This window comes from Terrapene carolina, unplaced genomic scaffold (genome assembly GCF_002925995.2).
Source record: "Terrapene carolina triunguis isolate 2854851 unplaced genomic scaffold, T_m_triunguis-2.0 Scaffold211, whole genome shotgun sequence".
Lineage (NCBI taxonomy): Eukaryota > Metazoa > Chordata > Testudines > Emydidae > Terrapene > Terrapene triunguis.
Genome location: NW_020664562.1, coordinates 21,488,332 through 21,508,326, shown reverse-complemented (window position 1 = coordinate 21,508,326; position 19,995 = coordinate 21,488,332). Strand labels below are relative to the sequence as shown.

Sequence of the window (19,995 nt, the reverse complement as noted above, 5' to 3'; positions counted from 1 at the left end):
TATTTGTATCCCGAGGTGTATCCTCCATGTCCTCTTCTTCTTTTCTACCTTCCATGACCAGCATACAGTCTTCCAACTGAGGAGGACTTGACAGGACTTCCTCTGAAATTAGGCAATGCAGCTCCTAAACAGGCTGCAGGGCACCTGCTAACAATGGGCCAGACTGCTCCCCGAAATCCATGGAGGAAGACCCTCCACACAGTGATACCACTCTGTTCTGGCACGCCAGAGTACAATCCACCATACCCCTGGACCCTGCAGACTCCCTTCCACAAAGTACAGGGACCAACAAGGTGGCAGTGGTTGGGGAGTGGGCAGACTGGATGGGATGCAAATCATCCCTCCTGTGGTCTCACAGGACTTACCTAGACTGTATTACCTTTTCCATAGATGTTCCTGTTCCCTCTGGAGACAGGGGATCCTTTGCTCCACTGCAGCCATGCTGTCTGGGAGAGGGGAGGGTACTGCTTGAGGCCAGAGCATCTGCACAGGTGTCCCTGGAGTTTCGTGAGTTTGTAGAAGGACATCCGGGCCTTTTCCACCAGGCAGCCCCCTCCCTTCCTCCTGACAGAATTACCAAGAGGAATCGCAACGTGCAGAGTCTCCTCCTCTGGGTTTTAATGTGGGGAAGGGGATGAATATTGTCCATTGTGAGGAAATTAGCATGCTGCTTTTATAATAAACACAGCTCTCCAGCGAGACATGGCAAAGTATTGCCATTCAGCTTGGCTCAGGGTATTATTCTTTGGTGACATTTTAAAAAAGTATTGAATGCTGGAAAATTTGCAAGGATATTAAACTCCAGACTAAAAAATTCTCACCTTCACTGCTTCCATACAACTCCACAGCTATGCATGTGACCTGAAGATTTCACACAGCCATTCTAAGAGCTTTACTTAAAAACCTTTTTGAGCCCTGAAGATAGAGGATAAAAAAGACTCTTGAACAAATATCACCAAATGGAATTTGCTTTTAAATATCATCTGGGGAAAATGGCCATGCCACAATGGCCCTCAAGATGTAGGATTTCATGATTATATTTTAAAATACTCTGTAGGATTAACAACTTTGGTTTTTGAGGTAATGTTAGATGTTCTTCCCTGTTTTGTTTTATGTTTAATATAAAGTTAATATTCATCAAAGTCTTTGTAAGAACTTCAGACTGTTTCCTGAAAGGAGTGATCTCCTTGAGAATTTAAGCCTGCTGTTTTTACCTTTCCTAATAAAATTAAAGTACTTCGTGGGTGTGTCAACATAGCAGCAGCCGGGAGTGTGCTTCCCAGCACAGATAGACAAGACATGCGCTAGCTCCACTTGAGATAGCATAGTAAAAATAGCACTGTGGCTGTGGTGGCATTGGGCAGTGGCTCAGGCTAGCCATTTGAGTACGTACCCAGGGGTTTAGGCAGGTTTGTACTTTTGTGGGTAGCCTGAGCCACTGCCAGTGCTGCCATAGCCACGCTGCTATTTTTAGCACACAAACTTAAGCAGAGCTAGCATGTCCGTCTATCCATGCTAGAAAGCGTGCTCCCAGCTGCTGTGTAGACATTTCCTGTGTGTGCGTGCACACATTTGTATAAATCTCTCTAGTCTTTTTATTTCTGTCAGACAGGGTTCCAGTTATTTCAAAAACTTGAAAAACAGCCCAAAAATAAAACTAACATTTGTATAAATTACAAAGAAAATAAATACTTTATATACAGTAAAAAAAAGTTTAATTTGTAAATAGACTCTCTGTTGGTCATCGATCAGTACACTGACAGTTACTGATTTGCCTGCATGCTTTGTGCTACATGCAGCTGTTAGCAAACCAAAGCTGCTTACGTCAGTTATTTTCCTTCCAGAGTAGAATCTTCCATCCAAAGGGAAAAAATGTTCAGCTCATCAATCATTAATACTGTACGATCTGAATTAAAAACAATTCCCATAAGCAGGAAGGAAATCTCTGCTGTTTAAATGAATACTTTGTGAGAAGAACTGCAGTGTCCTGTTAAGCAAGTTGGTGTAAAATGTCAGTTTTATATAAAATCTGTCTGCACTAACTAGTTATTTCATTTCCTTGCAGGAGAGTGCATGTGCAAGATGCATGTTCAAATGCTGTTTCTGCTGCTTTTGGTGTCTAGAAAGGTGCCTAAGATACTTTAACCAGGTACAATACATTATATCAAGTGCATATCTAAAGTAATCTACAAGTAAAGTTATTCAATATAGTGAAGGCTGTATATAAATGAATTGTACTCTGTGTCCTAGAGTTCATTTCAGACTGAGTCTTTGTCCGCATTGTGTCTAGCTATATTAGTTTAAATGTTATAAAATATTGTCTACAGTGTGGGAGAATCCTGTCATACACAGGCACAATCTTGGTGTGTAAAATCAGGAAGATTAATGTAGACATGCCAGATGAGTGATAAGACTGTTTTAATTCAAATTAATTGATTGCTGATTAACTTGCGTTAGCTAGCACATTTGTCCATGTGAGTCTGGATGCACCACAAACATTTGTGAGGTGTCCAGACTAGTATGTATACGTGTGCCAGCTAACCCCAGTCAACTGGCAATCAATTAACTTGAGTTTTAAAAACAACGTTGTGTAGACAAACTGAAGATGGGTGTTGGCAACATTTCTCCACAGCAACAGAGAGATTACAAACAGCTACAAGTAGCTGGGTGTAAAGGATGGTGTAGCAGATCTGATCATTTAGAACAGTGGTTCTCAAACTTTTGTACTGGTGACCCTTTTCACATAGCAAGCCTCTGAGTGTGATGATCCCCCCCCCCCAATAAATTAAAAACACTTTTTTATATATTTAACACCATTATAAAATGCTGGAGGCAAAGTTGCATTTGGAGTGGAGGCTGACAGCTCGCGACCCCCCATGTAATAACCTTGCCACCCCCTGGGGGGTACCGACCCCAAGTTTGAGAATCCCGATTTAGAAAGATCTTATTAGAAAAACTACAGTGGGCCTTCCCCTTCTTCTTCAAGGGTTAGAAAGCCAGAGGGTTCTGTGAGTCAGGTGACAGGCTATTGAGATGCAGGGGGCCCAAATGGAGGAACTAGAGGATGCAAGAAGCCTAACTGAAGATGATGTCCAGCTTCCTGCTGGCTCGTGGACACTGTGTGGCTTATTATTTATTATTGTGTTTGTAGAACAAACAGTACCTAGAGGCCTTATTCATTCAGTATAGGGAACTAATTGTGCTAGGCATTATACAAACAGTAAAATACATGGTGCCTGCCCTGAAGAGTTTATAATACAATCTAGATGGATAAATAACTGTCCACCCTGGGAGCATCCACTAAAAGAAAAAACTCTCTTACTGGTCTTTTCTGATTTTCAGTATTACTATATCTGGAATATAAACCAAAATGGGGCATCCACAAAATACAGTATTCCCTTTCTTAGAAAGACAACTTTTTTAACTGTTATTTTCCAAGGTGTTTTTATTGGAAATGATTGATCTACATACTGCCAGTTTTCAAATACTTGACTTCTGCTCTTTTCTTCCTGGTCCTTTCTTCCACATTTTCCCCAACTCCATCTCCATTCTTGTCTATACTTATTTCTTGTGTTTTTACAATACCCCTTCATCATCTGTGGTGGCTCTAACATCCTTTGCCGTTATAGTGGAAACAATAAGAAGATCTACTTCACCCTAAAGATTATGTATGGTGTTCTTCAGGGTTCTAGTTTCACTCCAGTTCCCTTTAATACTTTGTATGCTACAATTCTGAAGATGCCATTGGGCAGTACAAGTTGAGCTTTGATAACTCTTAAATCAGATTCTGCTAGAGCTGCACTTTGCTGTTTTAAAGTGGCTGCATAAATGAAAATGAATGCTGAATGGCTTGAAAGAAATAGGATATGTTTTAGTCCAGACCACACTAAATTCTTGTTCAACAAAATCATTAGTTCCGTGGGATGAACTTTCTCGGCTTACATTCTGGGTTAGATCTCATGGTCACTGACTTGGTTAAGAGCCTTGTAGTTAGTTTGGACTCCAAGCATGTTGTTGTCACCCTTCACCTTGGCTTCCTGCCCTTCAAAGATGATAGACAATATAAAAGCATTTGCTTTCTCCAGCTGCTGTTGTATGTTATTTATGTGTTTGTTACAAGAATACCTAATTATTGTACTGCTGTCTGCTTGGGTCAAAGGCTTGTGCTTCAGTTCTTACTTTGTTAAAAGATTTCCTGTTATTTTCCTTGGCCATTGTAGTAAAAAATAGGTCTTAAAAAAAAAAATAAACTGAGGGTTTGTTTTTGTTTTAAAATTCAAGATCATATTACTGTGCCTGTTGTTAAATAATTGTTTGTTTGTGTATGTTTTTGGCAAAGACAACCATGGCTCCAGCTTTGTAAACCAGAGCAACGTAGCATATGGGAGAAGGTTAGAAAAGAAGATAACCATAAACCTTTTGTAAGGTAACCTATAGAAGTTATAGCTGTATGAAAAAAGTAAGAGCGAGCACAGATGAGTGTATTATGCAGGATAATCAATTTGTCTAATCCTTCCCCCCTCTCCTCCCACAAAATAAGGTGTATGCAGGTTTTTGGGGGGTGATTAGGTAAATAAATCTGAACCAGGATTCAAGTTTGCAAAATTGTGACCAAGATTTTCAAAAATACAAGCCTGATTTTAGGCATCTAAATAAGTGGCTTGATTTTTCAAGAGTGCTGAACATTCAGCTACTCTCATTGAAAGCAGTAGAAGTTGCTGAGTGCTCAGCACTTTTGAAAATGAGGCCACCTATCTAGTTTCTGAATTTGGACTTAGGTTTGAACCTAACTTTAGGCACTCATTTTTAAAAATTTGGTCTGTCTGTGTATTTCTGATATTTGTAAAGCTTTTAGTACTTTTCAGATTATTTTTTTTAGAGAGGTTTAAATTACTCAAATGTAGAACAGTTGTCATTGAAGTTGATCCTAGAGTTACTGTGTGTACTGACATTTTCCATTCTGTGTTTGTCCTTTGTCCCAGTCTTGTTCATCAGTGATAATATTACCTTAGCAAATGCATCATTACCTGGGAATTCTAAAAAGAAATCCATTGAGAACTCTGATAGGTGGGAAGAAATCACATTTTTAAAAAATGATTACAAATCTCTCCCCATCATTCCAACACTGATATTTTCTTCTTCTTCTGCCTGTTTCTGAGGAGGAATTAAGTAATCTGAATGACACAAATTCTCATCTCGCAAGCTAAGCAGAGCTGAATGGGTCAGTACTTGGATGGGAAACTTGCAGAGGACTAACAAGTGCCCCAGGAAGTAATGTTGGTGATTCAGAAGATAACACTCTTACCTGTGAGATAGTATCAACCCAGTGGAACATTATGTTGTCAGCAGGCACTGTGCAGCTGGATATGCCATCTTTCAGATGAGATTTTAAATTTTGGCCCTGATTGTCATGTGCATCTCCTACAGGTGGAGAATTAGCCCATTGCCAACAATGGGGTATTTTACTATGTTGTTTTAACTGTCCAGTGCTGTGTGGATTTGGTGATCTCCCTTAATCATCTGTTACAAGATAATATTGTTCAAGTGTGGATCCATTTAGGCTTCTTATTCTGCTTTTCTTTCCTTTTATCTATATGGTACAGTCCAAAAGATATATTTGTTCACATGCAATATGTAAAAACCTGCAAACACTGCATGTGGAATAGAAACAGTAGCTTGGATGTGCAGAACAACATGATATTAATATTAAATATACCAAAACATGAACAGGATGCTAGATCTCTAAATAATGGAAAGAGATATAACTGCCCTTTCACTCATCCACAGATTTCAAAAGTGGCTCAGGCAATAAGAACCTCCTACTGATTACCTTCTCCCTAGACCTTCCATTAAGGCCTGTTCACTTAATAAATGTCCCTTGTCTGTGGATTTTCAGGATTATCTGCACTGATGTATCTCCCCTCTTCTGCCTTTAGTTCACTAACTCAAAGCATCAGGTCCTAGGCTAGAAAACAGCTGGTATATAGTAATGTCTTATGTTCTTCTCCCCCCAGCTCAGTTCAAACACAGCTTCCTTGAAGTGAATCATAATCCCAAAGCACTCATCTGAGTCTCATTCAGATCTCCAAGGACCTTGCTCAAGAGATGCCTAAGGGGATATCTACACTGCAATAAGAAACCCACTGGTGGCCTGTGCTAGGTGACGGGGGTTCGCAGGCCTCAACCTAAGGGCTGTTTAATTGCGATGTAGATGTTTAGGCTCAGGCTGGAGCCCAGGCTCTAATATCCTGCGAAGTGGGAGGATCCCAGAGCTCAGGCTGCAGCTTGAGCCCAAACATCTGCACTACAGTTAAACAGCCCCTTGAACCAGCAGTGGGTTTTTAATTGCAGTGTAGACATACCTTCAAAGACATCCTGCCATTACCTGGGCTGTTCCTTAGTCACTAATAGTTATAACATGTGCTGACTATAGAGTTCTGTTGCAGTGGCTGCTTATAATCATTAAAGATTCAGTGACACTTTCTGCATGAGCAGCAGTGTTAACCCAATGTCCTGTTTGGACTACAATTTGGGTAATTATATTCTGCCTGCCTAAATTCCCTCTGTACTTGCAACTGGGTCCTGTCCTGTGGCGTAAAGTTACTATGTTAAGCGGTTCACCCCAAAGCTGCTGTATTTCTGATTTGTATGTGTATAATACATTAGTAAAACTCTCTGGGATCTATCTGGATGAAAGGTGCATTATGAATACAAAATCATTATCCTTCTGTTTGCCAACATTTGTTAGAATTACCATAGATTTTTCATCATCTTGCATTCATGGTTTCAGTAAGGCCTAGATAAACCTATCCAAATGATCTCAAGTAAAATCTGGTGGATTGGAATTTCTCTTCCATAAAAACAATCCCCTTTTTTTGGTTTGGTAGTCACAATTTCTGTCTCCTCTCTTAAATAGTTGTGGCAGTGCCTTAACTTTGGGTATTTCAAAGACATCTCTCCTTCCTTAGTCTTGTTTCAATAAATGTATTTTATAGTACATCACCAGAAGTATAATTTTGCTTTTCTGTGTCCGGTTTGGGTTGATCTGCAGCCAGCTGGCAAGCACCCCTTTCATAGTGCAGCACTTAGGTTTCTGAAGGAATTGCTGAGAAGCGTGTGGTTTCTTTATTCTAATCAGCACCATGATGTTGAGGCTGCAATGGCATGTACAACCTTGTGGCGGCCATTAGTGATAATAGCCAGTGTTATGGCTCACCATCTTTTGGTTCTGAAATTCAGCAAAATTATGAAATTATTTTAACTGCCTTAGTATATAAATATAAAAGTAATAGTAACTCTTTCTACTGGTGCACTTTCTTCTGTAATTTAAACCTTTGGGTGGCAGTCTCGCAAGAGCTTTGTGGTCATGGGATTAAAATACCTTGTGCAAAAGTGATGTGGATGCAGACAAAATCGAGAAACGCTAATGTAAATACACTTTCTTCTGCAGACTGCCAAACATTCTTACTATCTTACCCCATCAAATATCTCTTCCCGTCCCCATCCTCCCCAAAATACTGTATTTTAATGTTACTGGCAGATTTGCTACTAGATGGTAGGCTAGAGTTTTCAGGCATCTCGAATACACAGTCAACTAAAAGAATGGTTTCAGTTAAATCATATTTTTTTAAAAAAGCTTGTTTGCTTTCCCTAAGGGCCTTCATAAATGCCTCAACAGGAAATAAAAACTCCTTCAGTTTTATATATTCTATTGTATGGTTTGCCATGTGGGGATTAGAGAACAATTATACTGTACTGGCCTATGATTCCATTGATGCAGGTTGAACTGAACTTTTGACCCCATAATAAGCTCTCAGTTAATAGCAAGTGTAGTTCATACACCTGACTGTGATCTGTGAATGTCCATTAGTGTCTGCCAAATGGAACTTCTTTTTAAAACAAGGAAGCAGGTGCCAAGGAATTCAGAAACAGCGCTTTTGAGACGGGTAACTCCTGAGCTAAGATGGGGCTCAGTGCAGGTTTATCTGAGAACATCCAAATGAAAATCAGTGTAGCGCTAACTACAGAGAACATTGTTAGTAATTAATATAGAAATATATTATGGCTACGGGGTCGATAGAGGCAGGATCCTTATGGTTAGGTCCCATGGTTGAGAGGAAACCCAGATGCAGCAGTGAGTTGCTGAAGGAGAGGAATGGGGCTGAGACAGAGAATGTGCTGCTAGTACCAGTCTGTCTTTGATAGCCAGGGAGGGACTAGATTACATGCATGGGAAAGAACAAGAAGACAGTGGAGGGGCATGAGTAGTCCCTTGAGCGGGACAAGGATTCAAGGATGGAAAGGGTTGAAGATCAAGGAGTTGAGAAAGGTGGACCTGTGAGTCTGTGTGGGGCACGTCAGGAAAGTTGTTGGAGGGCCGCAATATTGGTTGCCTGGTGTTTTAATGCAGCCCTTTGGATGAGTAGCACTTTTTAATTTCCTGAAATTTCAAGAGATGGCATTTTCCAAGGCACTGAGGGAGTCCTGCATTTCCTCCCTGTTGCAGTTCTCACAGGCCCCATGTTACTCTGTTTCTTCCCTCTATTCAAAGGTGGCATGACATGGCTTCCTCCAGAGTCTGCTCTGATACTGCTTTGTATGCTAGCCAGAGTGACATCATAGTCTCTTATTTATCTAGCTTTCATTCTCTGAGCATGTCTGTATGGCACTCAGGATTCAAACTCAGATCCACCACATTGCAGGCCAGCCCTCTAGAGTCTGCGGCTCTATTGCAGCAAGGAGAAAATCAGGCCAGGCTGGGCAGAAGAAGCTGAAGTGGGATATCTGAGCAGCTTGGTTTTGGCTTCTTTTTTAAGATGACTCTGTTGCTATGGCAATTCTTTTTCACTGAGCTCATTTTGTTATAGCCAGTCCTTCAATGGAGGACTGCATTCAGCTGTTATACAAAGTAGCAATTATTCTCAGCAAACAGAGAATTTAGGGCCTGGATCTCTGCCACAGTGCTTTTCTCATGAAGCTAGCAGGTCAGTTTTTCCAAGACCCTTGACATTCTGTGTTGTGAAATATAGAAGGATGTTTTTTCTAAATAGTTTTCTTGCATACTGTGGTATTAGAAAATATGTAAACATTCACATTCCTTATTTATCTGTCCTGATACTGAGAAATATGTCTGGTTCCCAGGCTTCAAAGCAAAGAGGGCTGTGTTCTTCACAAAGGTAGTTTTGAAATATTAACTGTTTTTTAGTGAAGGAGTGAGGTTGTGTCTTATCTACTGCATCCCAGACCCTTTGATTTATAGTGCAGCTCTGATGTCATAACTGCTTGTCTGTAGTCCTTGCCTATAGTCCTTTGGGAAGGACTGCACTAATGGAAAATCACTAGTGTATTAAACAGAATCTAGTGACTAAGGGAAACGTTTAAAATCTATTGAAAAACATATTTATATTGCCTGTTTCCAAATGAAATCAAGTTCTAAATTGACTTTGATTTACCTTCTCTTACTCAGCAAATATATCTTTCCCTGAAAGGAAATGAGTTGGTGAATACTCCCACTAACTAGAAAACAGTGGAACATTTAAGATTTCATAACATGTTGGAAATGCTCCTTGTGATTTAGGATTTGGGTCGCTCTTTCCAAATAGGTGTTAAGCTGAGCATAATGTGAATGTCCAAAAAGGGGGAGAGCTCTTCTGGTGTGTAACTATTGTGACTACTCAGTTTGGGGACACTGATTTAGCTATTGTCTGTCTGTCTGTCTGTCTGTGTTGGTTGCGAGTGATTGTTGCAGATCCTAGCAAGTACCCCTTTTCAGCCACTCACTAGTACTATTGTGAGGGAAATCCAAGCCTCTTTCGCTCTAGATTCCTGTGTGTTTTAAACTCCTGGTGTATGAATGGAGTCCAGCCATTTCTGGGTCCCTAGGCACATTTTCAGGGCTCAGACCTTCCATCTGGCACCCCCTTGCGATCTGGAACTTGTGGTCCAGCTGCCTAATCCCTCTGGGTGCAGTGGTGACCCCTCAAGCTACCTTGTAGTTAAACACACCCTCTCCAAGAACTCCACCCCAAGGGTTAAGTTTCTGGTTTATAGTTTAACTCTCTAAGGTGAATGCAGCGCTTGTGAAGCAGTTAACATGCCCACAGAATCTGCACGTCTAACACGTTTATTCTCTTTTATACGTGATCATGTAAAACACTATTGTGTAGCTCATACAAAATAATAAACACTAAATTCACATCTCTGTCTCAGTTTCCTCATCACTCCAGGGCATTCTTTTGGGCTGGGGTCAGAGTCCCAGGGGTTTTCAGAGGCCTTGGGGCCATCTGGGCTTAGGAAAGTGGTCAGGGCACCTTGCCCCATGAGGCTGCTACATCCTGGGTGAACTTGCTCTCTCCTCCCTCTTGCTTCTTCCTCCTGTCTGGCTCTCATATTCCTGTGTGGCTTGCTTTTTAAACCCTGCTGGCTTCCTTTGTTCTACCTTTTAGGTAACTTTCTACTGCTCCTTCCTTCCTTAGTTCTTCCATTCTTCAGGGGATTGAGCCAAAACTGGTTTTGTAAAGATGCAGCTCACTCATTGTACCTGACTAGGGTCACTGAGTCCTAAGCACCCCCAATGTATCAGTCTGGTGTGTACCTCCCAGCAGTGGTGGATCCACATACATATAGACCAGGGGTCTCCAAACTACGGCCCCTAGGCCGGATCCGGCCCAGGGCTTCTATTTGTCCGGCCCTCCAACCAACAGGGGAGAAGCAAACAGCTGAGTAGGCATGAGCAGGCAGGGGGAGGGGCCGCCGGCAGCAGCTCACATGGGGCAGCAGCTGAGCTGAGCTGTGCAGAGGGGTGAGTGCCCCCGGGAGCCAGTGTCCCCCCCAAAAGGGGAGCCAACTTAGGGGAGAGTCATTGCTGCAGCCGAGCAGGCACGGACCCCTGCCTTCGGAGTAAAAATACAAGCCAGATGCTTAATTACATCTCCAATAAATGGAGTAAAGAAGATGGAAATTAACAATTTAATAATGGTTAAATTTTAACTACATCACTAATAGAACCAAACAGTATTTGTATGATACAAATGTGTGAGTTTTTAGAAATAAAATAAAAAAAAATGTGAAATGATTTTTAATGTATTGACAAATATTTTGTGTGATTTCACAGTACCTGCAACGATTAACTTTTATACCTGATTTAGAATTTAATGCAACACTGACACAGTAGAATAGTGTTGTTTTTTTAACGATTTCGCATATATTTAATTTCTTTCACAGTCGCTTCGGCCTGCGAAGCCCCTTCAAAAATCTAATATGGCCCTCGTCTCATAAAGTTTGGAGACCCCTGATGTAGGCACTTGTGATACAGCAGTTTTTCCTAAATGAACTTTACAATACCAACCAGAACTCTTAAATTGTACAGGCATAATAGCCCCAGTTCTTCACAGTGGCTAACCATCCAACAAAACCCTCCAGTAATGTGCTTAATGTCAAGCATGCAGGTAGTCCTGTTTATTTCAGCAGGCCTGTTCATATGCTTAAAATTAGGCAGGTACATAAGTGGTTTAATGGATTAGGACCATAGAGACCTGAACTGTGAGACTGAGGTTTTATATGTGTGGGGCCAGTGTGTTATTTCATTGTTTGTCTAATAAACTAGTAAAATGTAATTAAAGTGTATGGAATTGCTCTCTAAACCATACATTTTATCTTGTACCTGTAAATTTGTTCAAAGCATGGAGATGGCTTGGTTTAGGAGATTTAGCTTGCACTGTGAAAGCCAGGAACTCCTGAGTTCTAATCCTGCCTCAGTCACTGACTGCTTTTGTGACCTTGGTCAACTCACTCAATCACTTTGTGCCTCTTTTTACTCCTGTAATATTGCATTATTACTTACCTGTCTGCCTTGCTGGTTGTTGTGGTGATTTAGTTAAAGTTTATATGGTTTGAAATTTCAAAGCGTTGACTAAATGCTGCTGCTGCTGCTTCTGTTTCTGCTTTGTTTGCTTGTAGTACCACAAATCATCATGCAGGTGGTATTCACATCCCAACATAGCTGACAAGTGCTTTTTTGTCTTTTGAAGGATGGAAATAGTGTTTGTACAAAAGTGCATGGTATTCTTTTAATATTCAAGAGAAGAGACTATGCCAATTATATAAATAGGGTCCAGTCCTGTTTTCATTGAAGTTAATGGCAAAACTCACATCCACTTCAATGGAGCAGGATTAGGTACATAGCCTTTACGCTTAGGATACTGAAGGCAAATAGTGTCACAGAGTGTTAAATAAATCCATCAAAGTTTGTAAAGTGCATTGAGATCTTCAGATGGAAGACATGCTATGCCCATAGTATTACTAATGATTATTATTAACAGATACTTTAGCTAATATTTTTATACCCTGCACAGACATTGTTACGGTACTGGCAAGGAAAAGGAGCAGCTTGAGTAGAAATGAAACTGTCTAGTACAGGAGTCTGTTTTTCTAACCTGCTTATTTTAAATAATATGAACAAGCAGATATTCATGCAAACATTCTACATTCTGTGTCCATTCCGCTGTCTTATGTATGTATTGCATAGTGCTGTAGAAATCAGTCTTGACATTAATTATTTTGAGCTCTGTGGAAGCACTTGGAACACATTTGATGCTATATAATAATTTCCCAATGAAAGAGCATCATTGCTTACATGTCCCCACTGTGTAGTTTCACTGATTTAGGAACTGAAATTATTTCCCTTGTCTCATCAGATAAAATGAATATTCTGCTACTACATTTATACCAAAAGTCTTAATTTGCTTTTATGAATTCCCTTTTTAAAATACTGTAAGGTACAGTCATATCAGTTTATATTATACCAGGACTTGGTGCCTAGATGTTAGTTATCAAGTTATGGAACATAACTGGGCATCGTAGGAATAGGTAAAGTAGATAGAAGCTATGCTGGGCAGTTCTGTATTATGATTTATAATAAGAAAAAGTGGAAAGTTGGACCAGAAATCCAGAAAGAAATATTTCCTTCTGCAGATGCTGAGAATGTTTTTCACTCCCAAACAAAGCAGAAGGTATTCTAATCCCTAAATAAACGGTGGGGCCATCAAATTCCTTTTGCACAAAAACTCTTGCATGCTATTAGTCTTAGTGAGCATGCCAAACTTAACTAATGTTTTAATACTTTATAATCTGGCTTCTTTTCTCAAAAACAAGTATAGCATAACTATGTTTTATATATCAAGTGACATTTTTCCTGCTTCTTATTCAGATACTAATTCAACTCCTCATTGATGATTTCTATCCATTATGTTGATATAAGCTATTTTGAAAAGATGCTAGAAGAATCCTATAGAAATAGATAAGGCTATCCTCCAGTCTGCCTTTGCAAAACTCCACCTGAAGACAAATAATACTAAAATCTTGCAAAATTCTTGGTACTACTTGAAAATCCTGAGTGCCCGCAATTTCCACTGAAATCAACATATGTTTTCCCCACATAAGACCAACTGATCTAGTCCCGACACTCCCTGCCACTCTTTTATTATTCTTTTGTCTTTCTGTGAAGCAGTTTTTTTATGGTTATGTGTCCATGAAAATTCAAAGGCTCAATAGTAAGTGAAAGGATCACATATAAAACTTGTTTAATCATTGATTTTTAAATGTGAAAAGTTAATAACAAGTGTTACTTTTTGTTTCATTTGTACAATTTACCAAACACAACACTCTAGCTGGCATATACATAGAAAAGGTGGCCAGCATGGCATATGTACAGATACGAGTTTCATTGTAGTTTACATGTCATATTAGTTATTCATTACCAAAGGTGTGGCTCTGCAACGTTCCAAAATTGGAAAGAGGTAGTTTCAGAAATACAAATTTTACTTTTGTCCTTTTTTACCCAGCGCAGAAGTTATGTGAAAAGTCAGTTTGAAGTTACAGGCATAGTTATTATACTTGCTTGAAATTAAACTGCAAGACTATGCAAAATAACTCCTGTATGTGCAAGCACAACATCAGTATTTCCAAAGATATTTTAGGGCTTTCCTTTTCCCATAGTAAATTCCAGATTAAAATATTTCTACCTTTTTTTGCAGTCACATCACCTTTTTATTCTCTCATTTCAGCATGTATACACCACAACGGCCATCAATGGGACAAATTTTTGTACCTCAGCAAAGGATGCTCTCTTTATTTTAGCAAAGAATTCTGCTAATATAGCGTTCATTAATTGCTTTGGAAACTTCATCATTTTTCTAGGAAAGGTAAGAGACTGTAATTTACAAAGTCCATGCATAAACTCCTAATTATAGACTAACTATAGGCCCAATCCTGTAGTAATGAAGACAAAGATTAGGGACTGATTCTCTTTTCACATACACTAAGTAAATCAGGAGGATGACTCTGTTGAAGTCATGGAGTTACACTGATGTAAAATGGGCTTGGTGAGAGGAGAATCAGGTTCTTGCATTTTTGTTGGAGGAACTTAGTTCACTGCTTATTATATTTACTTCATTAGTATTACAGAAGCACCCAGAGGCCTCACTGCACTAAATGCTGTACAAACGCATAGTAAGAGAGAGTTAATGCCCCTAGAACTTAGTCTAATTTAAGACAAGGCATGACAAGTGGGTATAACAAACATATGGATGGGAGGACAAGAATAACAATGATAATAAATCTGTGTATCCACATGTGTCCTGTGTGAACAGCTAGATGGTTTCAAATTGATTGATCTCAAGCCTTCTCTCCCCTTTATGAAATAAATTGTCTTTAAATGATTAGCCAATACAATATTTGCCATAGCTTTGGTGCATATTGTAATATAACTGCTTCCTTTTTCCCCCTTTATACAGGTGTTTGTTGTCTGTTTCACAGTCTTTGGAGGGTTAATGGCATTTAACTACCATCGTGAGTTCCACGTATGGGTAGTTCCTCTGTTGCTAGTTGCACTTTTTGCCTGCTTGGTAGCCCACAGCTTTTTGTCGGTTTTCGAAGTGGTCATGGATGCCCTGTTCTTTTGTTTTGCTATTGATATGGAAACAAATGATGGATCTCCAGAGAGGCCATACTTCATGGATCAAGAATTACTGGTAAACTCTTGTGGCAGTAATGTAGACACATTAGCAGGCAGATAAATTCAGTAATACGTTTTAATAGTGTATTGATGAAGTGGTGTTCTAGTGCCTAGGATTCGCTCTCCCCTCCTCCCCCACACCCATAAAAACTAACCCACAATAAATGCCTTCTTCAGCTCCTTAGAAGATGTGGACTAAAGGATACAAATTATATAATAAAGTTAACACCTCCCATTGCGTCTCCCAGTGCATCTGCTTTAGTCTTTTAGACCCAGCCTCTCTGGATAAAGACCATCTTCGTTTGTGTTTTTCATAGGTTAAATACATTATTGGTGCTTAACAAATTAATAGGTGACCCAGTATGTAGAGTCCCCATCTACATCATGAAGACCTAAAACTAGAAATGTAGATGTAATGTATCTTAACTTGCATCCAGAAATGTTCCCTCTAGTTTTCAGCAGTTGTTCAGGTAGCTATGGTAAGCCCTGAAGACTACAATTTTGAACAAGCCTCATCCTTGTCTGGCAAACTTAATCAGTCTCTTTCCACTGGGTTGTTTGTTATCTGTACCATGGGAATTCCTGTGCCAGACTGTTGATGTTACATGATGGAGAATCATTCGAAGAATTAGGAAGACAGTTTTAGTTTAAATAAATGTTCAGTAGTTAGTGATGGTAAAAGGTACTTTAGTTACAAAGGCATGTGGAATGTTTAAATGTACGTACACCTTTTCTTTCATATGGAGAGGAAGGTTAAAGAGACAGATGTTCTTTCCTTTCATGCTGCTTTCTGGCCAGGTCTGCATTTTTCCTCACATGCCATGTGACAAAGACAGTGTTACTGGTCCATGAAAAATAAATTTTGCATCCAGAATAACCCATACAGGATGGATGCTCTTGATGGATTTCGTCAGAAAAAATGCCATAATATCTGATTTGAAATAGTAGTTGTTACTTTCCTTGTAATATTCACAGAATTCTTTTTTTTTTTTAAACACCCAAACTTCCTATAAATGAATTTAACCCTTTGGCCAAAAGAAGACAGTTATTTGGTTTTTCACTCCGATTCAGGACAGCATTTAACCACATGCTTAAGGCTATGCATGTGTTTACGTTCTGTCATGAGTAGCGATTTATTCCTGAGTGTGGAACCTTTTGGAGTCTTGCCCTCCAAACTTTTCCTTCTTCAAATGAGAGACTTCTCCTTCTGTCAACCACAAACTATTTGCCAAATGCCAGAATGTGTCTAACTTTAATTTTTGCCTCAAGAAGGCAATTTATAGCCACTCCCTGTCTGCACTGCACTGCTGTCTACGTTCTTTCCTAATCCCTACTGCCAGACTCTCCAACTCTTGCCTTAACTCCCTGTGCAACTTGCCATGCCCTTGGGGCCAGAGGGAAATGAAGCTTTCCAGTAAGGGAGGTTGTAGAGAGACTGCCCTCTCCTCAACAGCTGTAAACATCCCACTAGACATAGCCAGTTTCCAGTGTCATCCACTTGGGAACTAGTTAATTTAAGGGTTTAACACTCCATGCTAATTGTCCTCCTTTTCAGTGTTTCACCAGGTTGTTGATTTATATAACAGTTTAAATTTCTGGATGACCTTGTCCTTTATTTCTGCTTTGTAGACTTTTGTGAATCACAGCGCCAAGCTAACAGAGTGGGAGAAAAACAGAAAGCAAAACAATGAAGATGGTACAGAACTACAGCCTATGGTGAGACGGGAACAAAGACGATGTGATGAGGACATCAAATAACATGTTGTCTCCCAGGTGTACTACAAGAATGGGGATAGACTGTAAATATTTATTTTCTACTTTATGATTTCTTGCAGCAGCCAAATTGTTGAGCCCCAGGGCTTTCATCCCTTCATACTAATCATTGTTACTGACACTGGAAGCTCAGGGCCAGATTGTGGCCATGAATGGCCAGCAGTGAACTCTGCTGGTATAAAGCAGGCAGAGCTGGCTTTTGTGCCAACCACCCTTCCCATCCCCAGCATAGAGAGGAATGAAGAGGCGCAGAAAGAGCATGTGGCAGGATTCCTCACAGCCACATTGATCCTCCATTGGCATAAAGGCTCAAAAGGCCTTAAGTATAAATTACTGTAGTGCTAGGTTGTTCTAATTCACACTGGGATTGGTATAGATTTCCTGCTCCCATGCACTGAGCAGTGCTCAGATGTGGTGGAGAATCTGGCACATGTTTTAAGCTGATATTTTTGTTTGATTGTGCTTTACACTGTTTAAAAATTATGAGGTGAAAGAAGGGAGATGCCCCCTCAAGATGCAGTTTCAGACTTAAAGACTAAGGGTGTGTCTTCAAGCACAATTAACTCAAGTTATAATTTCAGTGTTACCCCTAGACTCTCATCCACACTCACAAATCTCTAGCTTGAGTTAGGCCATGTCTACACTACATAGTTTTGTCAACATAAAGCAGCTTATGTCGACCTAACTAGAGGTGTACACACTGCAATGCTCCTCTGGCCGCTTTAACTCGCCTGCTACGCTGACATAATAAAACCACCTTGATGAGAGGAATAGAGCTTAGGGCAACGTAGTTAGAGTGACGCAGTGTCAGTGTAAACACTGCGTTGCTTACATCGCCCTAAGTGGCCTCCAGGAGGTATCCCACAATGCCCACCGTGACAGTTCTGGTTACCATTTTGAACTCCCCTGCCCTGCAGCCTGGTATACAAGTGAACACCCCTCACCTGTTAAAGCCCGGGGAAGTTTTGAACTTGCTCTTCCTGTTTGCTCAGGGTGGAGATCTCACGTAGCAAGTGCCCAGCTGAGCATGCTGGCTCCACGCAGTACCCTGCCTTGAGTACCCGGGAGGTGGTGGATCTCCTGGATCTGTGGGGATAGGAGGCTGTGCAGGTGCAGCTCCGCTCCAGCCTCAGAATGCTTGAGGCCTGGAGGAGAAGGGCTACGATAGGGACGTACAGCAGTTCAGAGAGTTGCGGCAGGCATAGCAGAAGGCAAGGGAGGCAAATAGTCACCTCTGATGTGGAGCCGCAGACATGCCGCTTCTGCAAGGAGGAGGCTGGGGTCAGAGTGTTGGTGAATAGCTCCCCCCCGCTTGAGCTCCTCTTATAGCCTTGTGTTTATAATGCCAGTACAATACTGAAGAGCAGTAGAGGATCCATGCTTTCTGCCACACATGGCTGGCTCACAGGTGACCAGGGCAGTTGAAAAGCAGCTGGAAACCTAGTAGGATGCCCATGGAATGATGGGATTGAGAAACTTGCATCATGTGACATTGAACCTGCCCCCATGAGGCATTGCAAACCCTTTCCAAAACACCCTGCGGCCAGATGCACAGTGGGATAGCTACCCACAGTGCACTGCTCTCTGTGTCAATGCAAGAGCTGCTACTGTGGATATACGCCGCCCACACAAGGAGCATAGTGTGGACATGCAACAGCTGTTTAATTACAGCGACTTAACTTTGTGGTGTAGACATTAGCCTTAAATGGTGTTTTATGCTCAAGCCTGTTTGGGCCGGGGAGGGATGGGATAATTTGAAACTCAAGTGATGCTGAAGCTCAAGCTCCTAATGCTGTGGGGATGTAACAGCTTGAGTTACAAGTCTTTAGCAGCTAATCCAATCACTCTGTTAACCCAATTACTCTGTACTGCTAATCCAATCACTCTGTGTAACTCCATAGTTTTTTTGGTAGTGTGGTTGCTCTCACTTGAGGTAGGCTAGCTCAGATGCAGTTTTTTGAGTGTACAAACTCGAGTTGTGTTGCTGTGAAGACGACAAGCTCTCAGAGAAAAAGGTTGCCAGTTGACTTTAATGGAGCTATGACAATTTACATCAGCTGAGAATCTGACTCAGTGTGTTTAGAACTCAGCATGATTGTCACCCAGGCTCAAAATATCATTCTCAGTAAAGCCCAGGGTTGGCTGATAAATGGTCTGCAGCAGCAGCCATTCCATGTCCTGCTAAATTGTGTCATGCACAAAAATGAAGTCGGTATTGTTGCCCCTTTTTGACCCAAGTGGCTAGTCAAAGTTTGGGAGCTGGTGAGTGTTCAGGTGGGAGTACAAATTGGTGAAAGTCAAGTGTTTCTTTGATGCAATTTTGGTTATTTACAACAAATGTACAAAGTTCTGTCTTTCTGAACACGTAGGCAATCAAATAGCAGGAAACAGCTTCTTTTGCTAACAGCAGTCTTTTCAGTCTGCACCCCAGTGGCAGATTAATAATTTTGCTGCCCCTAGGCCGGGAAATAATTGCCGCCCTGGCCCTGCCCCGACTCCGCCCTTTTCCCACCCCCATTCCAACCCCCTCCCCAAAGTCCCTGCCCCAACTCCGCCCCCTCCCTTCCCCTATTGGATCCCTTCCCCAAATCCCCGCCCCCGCCTCTTCCCCCAGCGCGCTGTGTTTCCCCCTCCCTCCCTGCCCCGCGAAACAGCTGTTTCGCGGCGCAAGCGTTGGGAGGGGAGAGAAACAGGACGCGGCGGCGTGCTTGCAGAGGAGGCGGAGGTGAGCTGGAGCAGGGGGGCAGGGCGCGGAGGGGAGCTTCCGCCCCTGCAAATTTGCCGCCCTGCAATAATACGGCACTGCTGCACCCAACCCAAAAACCTCTCCCCACGTGTCTTCCAGGGTGAGCCACTCGCTTTCATCTGCTTCTTCAGCCTGTCTGTGTCACTCACTCAGGCTGTAGCTACCCTAGAGAGCTTACAGCGGCACAGCTGTACCGATGCAGCTGCGCTGTTGTAAGATCTCTAGTGGAGCCACTCTAAGCCAACAGGAGAGAGCTCTCCCGCCGACTTAATTAATCCACCCCCAACAAGTGTCGGCAGGAGAAGCTCTCCCGCTGACATAGTGCTGTCCACACCAGGCTTAGGTTGGTGTAACTTATGGCGCTCAGTGGGTGGCTTATTCACACCCCTGGTCAACATAAGTGATAGCATAGACATAGCCTCAGTCTGTTCTCAGTTTCTGTGTGTGCTGTCTGCCTTTCACT

General features: G+C 41.4%; 1 protein-coding gene across 1 annotated transcript in view; it reads left to right on the top strand.

The window, feature by feature from the left end:
- Nucleotides 1-16,771, top strand: part of LOC113407356 (choline transporter-like protein 3) — a 61,729-nt gene extending 44,958 nt beyond the window's left edge. The window contains exons 12-15 of the mRNA XM_029912381.1: nt 2,066-2,149; nt 14,064-14,201; nt 14,793-15,029; nt 16,643-16,771. Coding sequence (XP_029768241.1) covers nt 2,066-2,149; nt 14,064-14,201; nt 14,793-15,029; nt 16,643-16,771 — 588 coding nt within the window. The remainder of the gene's footprint in view (nt 1-2,065; nt 2,150-14,063; nt 14,202-14,792; nt 15,030-16,642) is intronic.
- Nucleotides 16,772-19,995: the final 3,224 nt, after the last annotated feature.